Genomic DNA, 16,444 nt, shown 5'->3' with positions numbered 1-16,444 from the left:
CCACACATGACTTCTGCTTTTTTTCTTTTCAACATGCATTTCTGTGTCATCACTACTGTGAGCCATTTTTATATGTTGTTTTTATTCACATTTATCTTACGTATGTTATTGTGCCTTCCAAAATAATTTATCTACTGGCAGTCACACAAGTGCAGTACAGACTTTCCATTCATACTACCAATACTGTAAGAAGCCAACACCATTACATTTTCAGAATTTTGGTATCCACTTGGCAACGAACTATCAGTCTTGTGACATCCCTAAAACGCAGTACCTGTCTCCTATTTAATTTGTCTAGTATTTTTAAAATCTGGCCCATTTTACCCAGCCTTTTAAAAATTATTTTTGACACCTTATTTTACTTTGGTGGCATTTTTAAATAGTAAGTAAAGGTTTAGTGAATCATTACTGTTAATACAGATTAACAATACTCACTTAGATCCCTAAGGAGCATAGTAAAATGCTTTGGCTGAGCATTTTTCTCTGTACTTTTATTCAAATTCAGTCTTCAGTAAGACACCAGAAATAGTATGCAATTAATCCGTAGGTTGTATTAAAATATATTTTTTACACACTTATTTTCAGAATTATGTCATGACTAAGTATGCTACCCACCAGACTGTATAGCCCAGTTTCTGTTTCTTTCTTAGCTGAGCATGTTCAGCCTGTATTTCTTGAGTTTCCTTGAGGCATTTACTTTTCATCCCTCAGTAGAGAAAAGCCAAGCAAAATGACACCTTTTATTGGCTAACTAAAAAGATTACAATATGCAAGCTTTCGAGGCAACTCAGGCCCCTTCTTCAGGCAAGATATTACCTCTACATTCATAATGACTAACACGGTACAACACCCTAGTACTACATCCCTCAGTAGAAAGACATACCATTACCAATAGGTTGACTGACAGCTGTGCTGCTGACTGATGCTGGTGTGGGTGTGAAATTACCATGCAATGAACTGACCTCAAATCCAGTTTTGGCTACCAACTTGTGCCAGGTGCTCTACCTCAGGTCACCTTGATCCCAGAACAGTGAGTTTATAAAATGGGTAGACAGGTAAATTAGGAGTGATTTTCACTATTATACACTGCCGGTATTATAATTTACACAAGAAATAATGTTGAAATTATGATGTTTTAAAGTGTTGTTTTGAATGTTGTCTTCTTTTACTATTTTGATATTTAAAAAAAAGCAAAGAAAAGGTCTTTAGTATTCATTGTGTTTTCTTCTGCTGTTTTCCTCCAGGTTATTTGTGTGGTGTTTGTATGTGCAGCATTCACTCTGGATGTTTTTTGTTTAATTTTTTTACCCCTTGATTGGCTGTTCTTTGCTGCCAGCACCTATGTATGGTTTAATTACATATGGCATACAGGTAAGATCATAAGTACTATGCATAATTAAAATATAATGTTTTATGTATGTTTTATGTATGTGTGAATTCAAAAATTGAATAATGCCTTATCGAAACTAGCCGAGTATGAATGATTGAGACTTTGTGTTACTGTGCCTTGCAATAGACTGATGGGAATGGCCACCCATTTTACTCAGTGCTGCTAGGAGTTGAATAAGGGGGTTGTAAAATGAATGGATAGATGGATGGATCAATTTGTTATCTATTTATCTGTCCATTTTCTGAACCTGCTTTTATCCAGTACATGTTTACAGGACAGAAGACCCTGTCCTAGTAGTGACAGAGTGAAGTAGAACCCTCTCTGTGCAGGAAAATAACACACTGCAAGGCACACTACTTTGTAGAAATCTTTCCAATTCATTTGTACTGTATGTAAATGTGTAAACAGTGATGAATCTATTTATATATGCCAACATATTCAAACTGATCTTCATTTCAGTTTTATTAATATATTATGGTAAAATACAGTAATCCAACAAATAACTTTGAATGACTGTACTTTGCAATTGTTTATTAAAAAAAACAGCATAAGTAGAATCCCTTTGGCTGGAATAAGTATTCATGCATCACTGACTTCAATATAGAGTGTCATTTTCATTAAAAACCAATTAATTTAAGTGTTTCTTATGAGTTTCAATGAGTTACTCATATGCACTGGGAGGAATATTTACCAGTTCTTGCACAGAGAACTTCTACAGTGGCAAATGTTCAAGTGCATTTGTTTCAAGTACAGCTTTAAGCACCATCCACTGTGTTAAAACAGAATTTACAGTTTATCTGGATTTTGAACCAGCCATTCAAAAAATCTTTGAGTGCAATTCTGTTGTGAATTTTCTTGGGCATCCTGTGGCAATATTCATTTTCTTTAGCTTTGTGACAGATGGCCTCTCATTCTGCTCAAGTATTTTCTGGAACATTGTGGAATTCATGGCTGATTCAGTTTCAGAAAGCTGCTATGGCTCAAATCATAATGCTTAAATTACTATACTTTAAAATTGGTAAACATGACAATCTGATGTTTCAGTTAAAAAAAAACAACTTCACTTTTGATTCATTCAATTCTAGTTCTCATTTCAATACATCTTCTTAGACATTAACTCTGCTTTCTATTTTGTTGCTCCATGTTTTCTGTTACACAGTCTCTGGGAGCCAAATGCTATTCTGATAACATCGAGCATAAGGCAAGAGCTAGCCCTTGATTGGATGCCAGTCGCTCACAGGGCACTCACTCACACATTCTTGCTCACATACAGTATATCGTGCCAAATTAGAATTGCCAGGTAGTCTAACATATATGTTTTGGGGATGTGAGCGGAATTGTGAATGTCTAGAGAAAGCCTTTGTTGGGCATGGTGAAGAACCTACACAAACATTAAGTGTGACAGAACTAAAGCTCAGGCTCATGGAGTTGTCAGTCAGCAGTGCTAACCACTGTGCTACTGTGCTATCCAACCTGCAGCATGTGACAGTAAATGGCTGATTCAATAACGCTTGATTGACTACTGATTTGTTAGGTAATTGACATTTAAATGCATTATCAAAAAAAAAAAAACAATTAACTAAATATATTAGTGAATTAAATGATAGAGTTGACTTTCAAGAACAAGATGTTACAAATGAATAAGTGCATTGTTTCAGCATTGTTAATGGGCCTGGGAAAGAATCAGTCACACATTAATTTTAACTAAAAATCAAAGAAGAAGCACTGAAGTATGACACTGAACTTGTTTCAAACTCAGGTTTTTTTTGTTCTACGTCAAACCACACCTGCGCTTATTAGCTCACTATGTTCAAATAACTACCTGGCACATAAAAGAAGTAAAAGAAATGTTGCATTTAGTATAGCTCTTGGGTATTTCTTCATATGCAAGGCAGCCTAATGAAATGTTCCTGAATAAACTATGCAAACAGTAACCTAGGGTAAACTGAAACTTGTGGAATGGAAATTTTCAGTTTACAGATAACTGTCCTTTTTATATTATAAGAAAATGTGTACTTGACAGTTTTCAGAAACTGTATATGTGACGTTTAACATATATTACTGATGCTGACCTGTGTGAGCAGTTCAAAAGAATCTGACTTTACCAGAAAGCTGCCTTTACCAGAAATGTATTTTTATAAACTGTTCTTCCTGTTTTACGAATAAGCTAAGCTATGAACTCATCTGTAACTGCCGTCTATTTTAAGCCCTAAAAGGCTCATGCATTAATCTGCCTTTATACGAACTTGTAAAGTTTGCACACAATCAGCTGATATAAAAGAGCTGAACTCTTTCCTGTCAGCGCGCATGCTACTGACACTCCAGTCTAGGTATGCAAGAATAAAAGAAAGCTTATGAACATTTCTTCTGGTGTGAGACTCTGACTCCTTCCATTTTACGGGTCAACAATTCTTTCTTCCACAAACTAAAGCAATTTAATTTATTATATTTGCATGGATGACTTTATAAATAAAATCTGCTTGCTAAACCCTACTTAACCATCATTAATAATATGATGGAATGTTAGAGAAATAAAGTGGTCTTTAGAGCAATACTTATTCATTGCAGTAAGTGAATATAATCAATTAATGTAAGTTATGTAATGATAGTTATCAAGGGCTTAGTAAAAAATATAGATTAATCTTATTTATGGTTGTAATTCACTGTACATGATAATCAGTTAACAAAAACATTACTACCTTAACATTATCAGGGGATTAGTAAATATATATATTTTATGTATATACAGTATATATATTTTTTAGGTAGTATACTATGATATGCCACTGAATTAATAAAACTTAATATAAATGCATAGACTAATGTACTATTCACAAAAGGAACACGAAAAGGTCATTAAATGAAAAATAGAAGACTAAGGGCTGCAAAATGAGACTTTGTTGCAAATATTTGGAACATCTAGGAGACAGACATCAGAAGATCTTTGTTTTCTTGCAGTTGTTTACATGCTGGGAAGTGCAGGCAATTCTTTTTTTGATATTTACACATCAGGAAGTCAGCCATATACTTAAATACTTGATTTTGCAGGGGAAACAGTTCAGAAAAGCTAAATGACGTGTAATGTAATGAATGTGTTTGGACTGTTCGAAGACTGAAATTTTACAAATAGAGATAACACCACATACACAAAGCTAAAATTTCACCTAGTCATTTTATTTAAGGATTCACAATCTAGATACAAGAACAAGGTTGAACAGAGACTTTCCATTAATGATTGTCCCTTTGTTTGGGAAGGATTGCAAATGATTTGTTATTACATATACATAATTCCTCCCAGACTGATGGTGCTCTACCTAGTCACGTAAATTATACTTAGTCCAGGGTTATGATTCTCTCTTCCACCTCTCTGGACTATACACATACCCTATTCATGCCCAACTCCATCATATCTCTTGTCCTCTCTAATTCTTGACCCCCTACCCAGATGAGTTAGCATCAGGTATTTTAATTCAATTTATTTCAGTTCATTTCTGTATAGCACTCCTCACTCTAACCAGTTTTGACTGAATGCAAACTTCTTTACAGTTTCAAGGTATCCAGAATTATCTCAGTACCCCTTTCAGTCTACTAACTGTGCCAACAGATCAGTTAAAGATGTGATTAACATGGCTCTATATTTTTCAAAATCTAGACTCCTCAAGTAGTTATTCTAGGATTCGGTTTGTGGATTTTAATTCAGCATTTAACACTTGTCATACTGGAGCCTGTCCATTGCAAACTTTGCAACATAACATTTGACTTTCTGAGAACAGGCATTAGACAATGAAGCAGGGTGGATCTCAGACCTAGTCCCCTGCCCTTAGCAGATGGTCTCATCAGGAATGTATTCTGACTCCTCTCATTGTCTCCCTCTGCACCAACAACTATGTCTCTAGTGACTCTTCTTTAAAACTGCTGAAGTTTGCTGATTAAACCACCCTGATTGGCCTGACCACAGATGAAGATAGGGTACCATATTGGCTGAAGGTGGATCAGCCAGCCTGTCGGTGTGCCCTGAACAAACTGGACTTGATACATTTAAAGCGTGGGAAAAGGTTGTAAAGTCAAAGAGGTGTTGGAGACATTTCATTTCCCAACTCTCCCAATTAGAAATAGTGTCACCATCAAAAGGGGAGAATTATTTACATGTTTTGAAACATAACTTCTCTTATCAAAGAAGCTCAACGGCAGATATTGTTTCTCCTTCAAATTAATAAGCTGAGCCTTTTTCAGTCAGTGCTGTTTTTTCTTTATAAAGCTGTCATTAAAAGCATCCTCATTTACTCCATAAAAATTTGTTTGGGCAGCACATCTATTCATTAAACATAAATTTAGGCAGCAGATTTTGTAGGCCTGAAACTGGACACTGTTCAGTATCTATATTTGTCTTAAGGTAAATCAATCAAACAATACAATCAAAGACCCTATTTACCTAGTTATTACCATCACAGAAACATTTCCAGTCAGTCAGTGCAGGAACCACTCGACACATGCATAATTTCCTTCTTATTGTGGTTAGAGGAGTAAATTGCAGCTTTGATTCACCTCTGGATCTCCAAAATTACTAATGGCTTCCTCCAACCTAATCTGTGTTTACTTTTAAATATTTGTTTTGTAGGGATTTCCAGTGCAATATTATTTATTCACTAATACTAGGGTGTTGTACCGTGTTAGCCATTATGAATGTAGAGAAAAGCCAAGCAAAATGACACCTTTTATTGGCTAACTAAAAAGATTACAGTATGCAAGCTTTCGAGGCAACTCAGGCCCCTTCTTCAGGCAAGATGGGGCCTGAGTTGCCTCAAAAGCTTGCATATTGTAATCTTTTTAGTTAGCCAATAAAAGGTGTCATTTTGCTTGGCTTATTCACTAATTAAATTATTAGGAGCACTTTACTAATACTAGGTAGGGTCTCCTTTTACTCTCAAAACAGCCTCAGTTCTTTGTGGCATGTATTCCACACAGTCATTTGAGATGTTTGTCCATGTTGATGTGATTAGATCACTCAATTTCTTCTGATTAGCCATCTACAAAGTCATGCTGCAAATCTCCATTTCTATCACACCCCAAGGGTGTTCAATTGGATTCAGATCCGGTGTCTGAGAAGCCCACTGAAGAACACTGAACTCATTGGCATGTTCATAAAACCAGTGTGAGACAACTATTGCTCTGTGACATGGGCCAATTTCATGCTGGAAATAGCTGTAGGTAAATTGTGACCATGAAGGGACATACATGGTCAGCAACAATACTGAAATACCTGATGGCATACAATTACAGTAGGTACATGTGGTGCTGGGTTTTTAAAATGAAGCAATAGTGACTAGTGAGATGCACGGCCTTCAAGAACCATCTACCAGCAATGTGGTCTTACATCCTAGCGACCAGTCTCCAACACGATGGCATCCATAGGGAAAACAAGACAGCGCTGCAGAAGAATGTATATCATTTTTAACAATGTTAAAAACAGAAAATATGAATACAACCACTTGATTTGTTGGCCTCAGAAACACTGAAGACCATATTATGCCACTGTGTTCCTTAGCAGAATTCAAGATTCATCAGACCAGGCTATGTTTTTATAGTCTTCATCTATCCATGTTTGGTGAGGTTGTGCCCACTGCAACCACAGCTTTCGATTCTTGGCTGACGGTAGTGGAACCCAGTAGTGGTCATCTGCTGTTGTAGCCCATTTGTCTCAATGTTAGACATGTTGTGCATTCTAAAAGCTTTTCAGCTCACCAGTTGTACAGAGTGATTATCTGAGTTGCTGTATCCTTTCTGTCAGCTCAGACCAGTCTGGGCATTCTCCTCTGACCTCTCTCATCAACAAGGTGTTTCTCTCCTTAGAAATGAGACTCACTAGATGTTTTTTGTTTTTAGCACCATTCTGAGTAAGCTCTTGGGACTGTTATGCATGAAAATCTCAGGCGAGCAGCAGTTACAGAAATACTCACACCAGGCCTATAGGCATCAACAATCATGCCATGCTCAAAATCTCTGAGACCACATTTTTTGCCCATTCTGGTGTTTAATGTCAACATCAAGATGAAGATCCTGACATGTATCTACAGAAGTTTATGTATTAAGCTACTGCCAAATTATTGGCTGATTAGATAATTGTATGGATAAGCATAATAATAATTTGTTCAGTGAGAGTACTTTGCTGTATGGTTTTATGTATGTGTTTTTGTGCACTATAATATTGTTTGCCATTATAATTAATGTCATGATTAGATCATAAAGTACATTGCATATTCTACTATCAATTAAATTTTACTATTAATAAACTTATGCCTATAAATCCAAGATTGCCAGCAACCATGCTCTCTGGCAATAAAGTTTAATTCAATTCAGTTTAATTAAATTGCACCAAAGAAACTGGATAAAAAAATAACATTAAATGAGCATAATGGAAGCATGTAGATTGACAAAAGCAGCAGATGCATCCTTGTAGTACACAGCATACAATATCAAGGACCTCCTCCAAACTACAATCACCACAACCAACAAAGAATTTTCTGCCTGTTAAATAATACCAGCTTAAGACAACACCAGAGAGACCCACCCATTGTCTGTGGTGATTTATAAGAATTTTGTGGTTTATGATGTCAAATGCTGCACTCAGGTCTAAGAGAACAAGAACAGTAATATGGCCTCTGTCTGCACTAATCTGCAAGTCATTTACTATTTTAACCAGTGCCGATTCTGTAATATTGTTTGTTCTAAGCTCTCTATTGTATCAAATCTAATGGGACAAAGCCTGGAAACAATGAGGAATGACTTACGATCATGTATGTTAGGTAAAATGCCCAGTGAGGGCTGGACAGCCTTTTAGCCTTGGAACCCCTGCAGATTTTTTTTTTTTTATTCTCTGTCCTCACGGCAATCTGACCTTATTGTCAGACTAATCTTTAGAGACTTAAGATACAATATTATATATAAGGACTCTACTTTCCTACTAATTATATATTGTAGAAGATAGGCCTCAGACACAGACAGACAGAAACCGTATGTCCAAAATTCACACGTTTTATTTCACGACGGTCCTGCACACAACACAGTCCTCCAATACAGTATTCAGTCCTTCTCTCCCTTTCGCCGCCTCTACTCCTCTCTTCCCAAGCTTCGTCCTCCTCCTCCTCCCGACTCCGGCCCCTGAATGGAGTGAGGCGGCCTCCTTTATAGTGCACCTGGAAGTGCTCCAGGTGTCCCACGATTAACCTCTGGCAGCAATTCCGGGTGTGGCGGAAGCGCTGCATAGCGGAAGTGCTGTATGCCCTGACTCTGGAGCTGTTCAGGTGCCCCCTGGTGATGACCACACACCCCCAGCGGGTTGAGCTTCTGAGCTCCAAATCCGTGGCCCCGATGTAAACCCAGGGGGGCTGCCCTCTCATGTCCCAGGGGAGGGTACTCCTGGTAGTATGCCCATTCCCACGGTCTTCTCATTTAAAGGGTGTCCCGTCTGGGCAGGATCCCCTGGCTGTCCATCACAATATGTATATTATGTAAGGTCATATTGGTTTATTTTATCATTTATTCTTTATTATTCTTGCCTAATTTAACAGGTTTTTCTTTTTTGTAACTATTTCTTTGACATCATGTAAAGCACGTTGAGATATATTATGTGTAAGAAAATGTGCTATAGAAATAAATGTTGTTACTAAAACAGACCAGAACAACACATTTGGTAAAATATTTGGAATAAAGTCATTATTGAGCATTTTCACTGAGAATGTGCACTTTTTCTTATAAATTTGTATGACTACCCATGAGAAGATGTGAGGCTCCAGTATTTCTAGTGATGTTCCGGTGGTTTTCTCCTTGCAGATTTATTCCACATGCTCAGCACACCCTAAAATAATTCACACACAAAACATATTTTTTACTATAGCAATCTGCTAAGGATGGAAACAATAATCTGTTGCACTTAGTAAAAAAAGCTTCTGTGACAATATCCTGCATCTGAGGAAAATCTATGAAGATTTTCAAGCAGAATTGACAGTATAATTTATGATAGTATTGCATTAATGTATATGCAGTTTTGTTTTTTGAATATAGTAGAATGAAATATAATAAATTAATTAATCATTTTACTTCTTATATTTCATTTGATAACATATTTTCTTTTGCAATTTGTATTTTTTTTAGAAAGAGGTCTTTGCTTGTCTACAGTACTGCTGTGGATAATTCTTGTATATATTGAAGCAGCTCTCAGGTTTAAGGATCTGAAAAATTCTTATGTGAATTTGTCTCACCTGTTTGCAGCACACTGGTAAGAAGTTCAAGCTAGCATTTGGTTGTTTTTTGTTTTTTTGTTTGTTTGTTTTTTGGTGTGCCTGTCTATTATTTAATTGTAAAAAGCACTGAATAGTTCACCAAAGATAAGCCTATGCCGATCCTGGCTGCATTTAACAAAAGTAAACAACCAGCTCAAGACAAGAGATGTTCACCATAGGATACACTCCCACCTTCACTTATAGTATGCCAGTTTAGAGCTGTAAACTACCATGAAGTTCATATGTTTGAGTTGTGGGAGGAGGCTGGAATATCCACAGAAAACCAATACAAACATGGCACAAACATGCATATTCCATACAGATAGGAATCAAAACCACCTGCACTTATCAGTTGCCATGAATTGCCTAGAGAAAATGGTTTTAAAATTTGTTGACTCTGTCATCCTATGGACTGTTGATCCCCTGCAGTTTGCCTATCACCCAGTAAGGTCAGCTGACAATGTTAAGGTTTAGGTTTATATGTTTGTTTTATGTTATGTTTATTTGTCATACAGTATATAGGTTATCACAGGGTCAACATACAATGAAATGTGTATGACAAGAAAAACAAGTCACTCAGCCTAGATCCAATAAAGCTAAAAAATAATTAAAAATAAATAAATAAATAATAATTTAAAAAAAAATAAAATTACAAGTTAAAAATAGACAAGCCATATAAAATAAAATGTGTACGTTTTAAAAGAAGTTATAGAGCAGTATGAGTTCTGGGCAACAGAAATGCTTATGTACGTATGCTTTTCCTAGACTATTTGGTATTTGACACACTGTATTAATCCCCTAAGGGAAGTTATCTTTTTAAATGACCTTTTGTGGTGAGAGCACATGGTCAGTCATTGTATAGCGCCTCTTGAGCAATTTTCAGGTTAGACTATAGCTTAGCCTTTAACCCCATTCATCCAACATAGCTGGCGGAAATCCTGGCACACCTTGGATTGCCAGTATCCACCTGTAACTGGACCTTACTGTTTCTGACTGACAGACCACAGGTAGGGACCACAGGCATCATATTACTCAAACAGAGTCCTTGTAACATACAGTGCATCCGGAAAGTATTCACAGCGCATCACTTTTTCCACATTTTGTTATGTTACAGCCTTATTCCAAAATGGATTAAATTCAGTTTTTTCCTCAGAATTCTACACACAACACCCCATAATGACAACGTGAAAAAAGTTTACTTGAGATTTTTGCAAATTTATTAAAAATAAAAAAATTGAGAAAGCACATGTACATAAGTGTTCACAGCCTTTGCCATGAAGCTCAAAATTGAGCTCAGGTGCATCCTGTTGCCCCTGATCATCCTTGAGATGTTTCTGAAGCTTAATTGGAGTCCACCTGTGGTAAATTCAGTTGATTGGACATGATTTGGAAAGGCACACACCTGTCTATATAAGGTCCCACAGTTGACAGTTCATGTCAGAGCACAAACCAAGCATGAAGTCAAAGGAATTGTCTGTAGACCTCCGAGACAGGATTGTCTCGAGGCACAAATCTGGGGAAGGTTACAGAAAAATTTCTGCTGCTTTGAAGGTCCCAATGAGCACAGTGGCCTCCATCATCCATAAGTGGAAGAAGTTCGAAACCACCAGGACTCTTCCTAGAGCTGCCCGGCCATCTAAACTGAGTGATCGGGGGAGAAGGGCCTTAGTCAGGGAGGTGACCAAGAACCCGAACCAGAGGTCCTCTGTGGAGAGAGGAGAACCTTCCAGAAGGACAACCATCTCTGCAGCAATCCACCAATCAGGCCTGTATGGTAGTGTGGCCAGACGGAAGCCACTTCTTAATAAAAGGCACATGGCAGCCCGCCTGGAGTTTGCCAAAAGGCACCTGAAGGACTCTCAGACCATGAGAAAGAAAATTCTCTGGTCTGATGAGACAAAGTTTGAACTCTTTGGTGTGAATGCCATGCGTCACGTTTGGAGGAAACCAGGCACCGCTCATCACCAGGCCAATACCATCCCTACAGTGAAGCATGGTGGTGGCAGCATCATGCTGTGGGGATGTTTTTCAGCGGCAGGGACTGGGAGACTAGTCAGGATAAAGGGAAAGATGACTGCAGCAATGTACAGAGACATCCTGGATGAAAACCTGCTCCAGAGCGCTCTTGACCTTAGACTGGGGCGACGGTTCATCTTTCAGCAGGACAACGACCCTAAGCACACAGCCAAGATATCAAAGGAGTGGCTTCAGGACAACTCTGTGAATGTCTTTGAGTGGCCCAGCCAGAGCACAGACTTGAATCCGATTGAACATCTCTGGAGAGATCTTAAAATGGCTGTGCACCGACGCTTCCCATCCAACCTGATGGAGCTTGAGAGGTGCTGCAAAGAGGAATGGGCGAAACTGGCCAAGGAAAGGTGTGCCAAGCTTGTGGCATCATATTCAAAAAGACTTGAGGCTGTAATTGCTGCCAAAGGTGCATCGACAAAGTATTTAGCAAAGGCTGTGAATACTTATGTACATGGGATTTCTCAGTTTTTTTATTTTTAATAAATTTGCAAAAATCTCAGGTAAACTTTTTGGGGTGTTGTGTGTAGAATTCTGAGGAAAAAAATGAATTTAATCCATTTTGGAATAAGGCTGTAACATAACAAAATGTGGAAAAAGTGATGTGCTGTGAATGCTTTCCGGATTCACTGTACATGCATCCACTCATTCATCCATTGTGTGAACCTACTTAAACATAAATGAATATGTTCCTGTCAGTCAAAAATCTCTCCAAAAATGTAGTAAGAAACAAATCAATACGTGTAAAATAAGGAATATTGTTGTTCTTTCAGTATTGTATACAATAAAATGACCATATTTTTTTCCTCTTTCAAAGTATTGGGTATCCTGTGGTCTATTTGGGATTTGATGCAACTTGTTACTTCACCAGCATTATTAAACTGCGAATACAGAAAGTAGTGAGGAAAGAAAATTACTTCTTACTGCAGTTACTGCAACAGGCTTTACCTCCAGGCTTGCACCTATACCCAAGATATGAATCTGACTGTAAAGAAAGTAAGTCATCAAAGTAAAATGCAGTATTTTTGAATGTTTTCTTTCTTTTGATTATCTTTTGTTGAGCCGATTAAGGATGCAAAAGCATGTCTCTAATTATAATTTCTGTCACAACCTCTTTTTCAATTTACAAAATGTTTATACAAATACTTATTCATCATGAACACATTCACCTTTTATTATTGAAAGAAAACAAACTGTCAATATTCATGAAAAATTCCCAATTATTTTTAGTTTTTGCATGAATTAATAATTTAACCTTGTCCATTATTTAATTAACCTTCATTTTACACGATACAAGCAATAAGGTGCTATTACAAGGTGCTTAGTAATGCGTACATGCTTCCTTTAGTGTACTGGACTGTTAATGTAAATAAATATATATATATATATATATATATATATATATATATATATATATATATATATATATATATATACAGTATATATATAGCGCCCTCCACAATTATTGGCACCCCTGATTAAGATGTGTTCTTAAGCTTCTAATAAATTTTTTTTTTTCCCAAAAAATATAGGCTCACAACACAAAAAAAAGAAAAATCCAACCTTTAATTGAAGAGCATTTATTCATTTAGGAACAAAATCCCACATTAAGAAATACATTTTTTACATGAAATCATGTGTGCCACAATTATTGGCACCCCTAACAATACCTATAAAATAAATGTAATTGAAGCATTTTTGTAATTTCTAGTTTAGTTTTTTAAGTTGATCAGATTAAATTGGAACTTTTAATTAGTAATTAATGACTCCCTGTGTCCCTGGGGTATAAATATGATGTGACACAGAGTCCTATTGCTCTTAGCCACTCTTCAACATGGGAAAGACAAGAGAACATGCCGTTCAAGTAAGGCAGATGTGTGTCGACCTTCATAAGTCAGGTAATGGCTACAAGAAAATAGCTACTCGCCTAAATCTACAGTCAGAGGAATAATAAAGAAGAGTAAAAGAACGGGAACAGTGACAAACAAGGCTGGACGAGGACCCAAGTTTATCTTGCCACCACGCACCGTGAGGAGGATGGTAAGAGAAGTAAAACATTCTCCAAAGCTCACTGTTAGAGAACTGCACCAAAGAGTGGTATCTTGGGTTCACACAGTCTCCATGACAACCATAAGACGCTATCTCCATGCCAACAAGTTGTTTGGAAGACATGCAAGGAAAAAGCCTTTTCTCACCTCCAATCACAAACGTAAACGTCTGGAGTTCGCTAAGCGGTACTGGGGCTTCAACTGGGACCATGTGCTTTGGTCAGATGAGACTAAAATTGAGCTTTTTGGCAGCAAACATTCTAAGTGGGTCTGGCGTGAATCCAAGAATGAGTATGCGGAAAAGCACCTCATGCCCACTGTAAAGTATGGTGGAGGATCTGTGATTTTGTGGGGCTGTTTCTCTTCCAAAGGACCTGGGAACCTTGTTTGGGTGCATGGCATCATGAACTCCTTGAAATACCAGGACATTTTAAATCAAAATCTGGTGGCCTCTGCCAGAAAGCTGAAGATGGGTTGTCATTGGGTCTTCCAGCAGGATAATGACCCTAAACATATGGCAAAATCTACACAAAAATGGCTCAGAAAACACAAAATCAAGCTCCTTCCATGGCCATCTCAGTCCCTAGACCTCAACCCCATTGAAAACCTGTGGGGTGAGCTGAAGAGGAGAGTGCATAAGAAAGGACCCAGGACTCTGGACGATCTAGAAAGACTGGGCAAAGAGGAATGGTCAAAAATCCCTGTCTCTGTATTATCCAACATTTTGAAATGTCATAGGAGAAGATTAAGTGCCGTCTTGTTGGCAAAAGGGGGTTGTACGAAATATTAACAGCAAGGGTGCCAATAATTGTGGCACACATAATTTCATGTAAAAAATGTATTTCTTAATGTGGATTTTTTTTTTCCCCAATGAATAAACGTACTTCAATTAAAGGTTGGATTTTTCTCTTTTTTGTGTTGTGAGCCTTTATTTTTTGGGGAAAAAATCAATTTATTAGAAGCCTAAGAACACATTTTAACCAGGGGTGCCAATAATTGTGGAGGATGCAAAATGGACTGACTGAGTGACTCACTCACTCACTGAACAAAAAACACTAACTATTTCCCATTTAGTTAAAAAGCTGAAATTTTTCAGGATGGTACATCTAGGTCAATAGGTATCTTCTAAGTAAGGAAATTTCACTCTATCAGTATTTAGGGATAATCCTCCCAACCTTCCAACAGAATAAATACCCGAAAATCTGAAAAATGCCTTGTTGGATTTGATAAAAATTTGGTGACATCATAGAAAAAAGAAAATTTGTCAATATTTATTATTATGCTAACTTATCTTTATGTAAATGAAGGATGAAGCAGAAGTGATTGACAAGCCATATACACAGTATCTGTAACCAATAGTGTGGATGAATAACTGAAGATGGGGTGGCGTCCTGGACAGGAAAAATGAGACATAATGATTTTATAAAATGCAGAAAGAATGCTCAGTGAAGCTCAAGGAAGAAACAAAGCTCAGTACTTAGCCAGCACTGTCTTTGCCTGTTGATTACTTGCACTCATAGATGGCAGGTTATCTTGGCTATTGGTTATCCATTCTGATCCTTTGACTCCCAGACCCCAGTCGCAGCACTGAAGTCTGATGCGTCCCCCATCCCAACTATTTAGCGATCACAATGCTGCAAACTCAGTGGGAGAGATGTTGGTCTTAGATATTGTCACTTGAATTTCTAAAAGAGAAGCCACAGAAATTGTGTTCAGGATGATCATAGGTTTTGCTCCATGCTCCTGACTCTACATGTTACAGTCCCCCTTCTTCATTAAATGTCAGACAAAAATTAAAATGGATCTGAAAGAAAACAAGCACTTTATGCCTAAGCATAACGGTAGTCTGTTGGCAGCATATAACAGTGTGTTACTATGGAAATACTACTCAAGCTTGCAATAAATTAATACTGTTACATTTAATGCTTTTACATACTAGTACACCAGTACTGTCATTTTGTGTTTACGTTAACTTTTTGATCTTACAGTATGTTACTTTCATTTAAGATTTTATCATAAACTTTAATTGTTTCATACACATGCAACATTTGTTTTCTAATACAGCAAAACTGTGCTTAACATTTTCCCTCATTTTACATTTTTGAATGGTGAGTGGTAATGATGGTATTTTTTTAGAAGGAACTTTAGTTTTGGAAACAAAGGAGTTATACTTAAATTTGATCAAATCAGTAATTGAATGTATTTACTGTATTAAAAACAGATACAAATTTTGTGACACAAAGTGTGCTGTATTGTTATTGTAGTTAATTAAAAAAATGATTAAACACTAAATTTTCAATTTTTCAACAAATCCAACATTCATAATTTTCTTGTTAATTTTTTAAATGGCCTCCTGCAAAGTGATGGTTGCACTGTACTGTGTGTAAACAGAATACAGGATATGCAATTAACAGGTTAAAATGCATTTTTCATTTTACTGTTAATTGAAATTATTAATCACAATTATAATGTCACAGGCAATAATCATCAATTATTAATTTTGTCATAGTCTTGCACCTCTGTTAAAATGTTTAGTTCATTGCATGTGTCACACAGTTGGTGCTGTCATAAGCCAATGTTGTTTTAAATTTATTTTGGAAGAAATACAAGACCTTATAGTAAGGTTATGTTTTATCTGTATCCTCTGAGGTTAATTAGATTCTTTTATAAAGCCTTTGGTTATTGTTTAGATTTTGTAT

General features: G+C 36.9%; 1 protein-coding gene across 1 annotated transcript in view; it reads left to right on the top strand.

The window, feature by feature from the left end:
- The window catches only part of si:dkey-12h9.6 (macoilin), an 81,823-nt gene that overhangs the window by 45,831 nt on the left and 19,548 nt on the right, over positions 1–16,444 (top strand). Inside the window, exons 3-5 of the mRNA XM_028797448.2 lie at positions 1,245–1,371; positions 9,542–9,665; positions 12,515–12,693. Of these exons, the coding sequence (XP_028653281.1) occupies positions 1,245–1,371; positions 9,542–9,665; positions 12,515–12,693 (430 nt within the window). The remainder of the gene's footprint in view (positions 1–1,244; positions 1,372–9,541; positions 9,666–12,514; positions 12,694–16,444) is intronic.

Source organism: Erpetoichthys calabaricus, chromosome 3 (genome assembly GCF_900747795.2).
Source record: "Erpetoichthys calabaricus chromosome 3, fErpCal1.3, whole genome shotgun sequence".
Lineage (NCBI taxonomy): Eukaryota > Metazoa > Chordata > Cladistia > Polypteriformes > Polypteridae > Erpetoichthys > Erpetoichthys calabaricus.
Note: the sequence above shows the minus strand (reverse complement) of the source record. Positions and strands in the feature narration are given on the sequence as shown.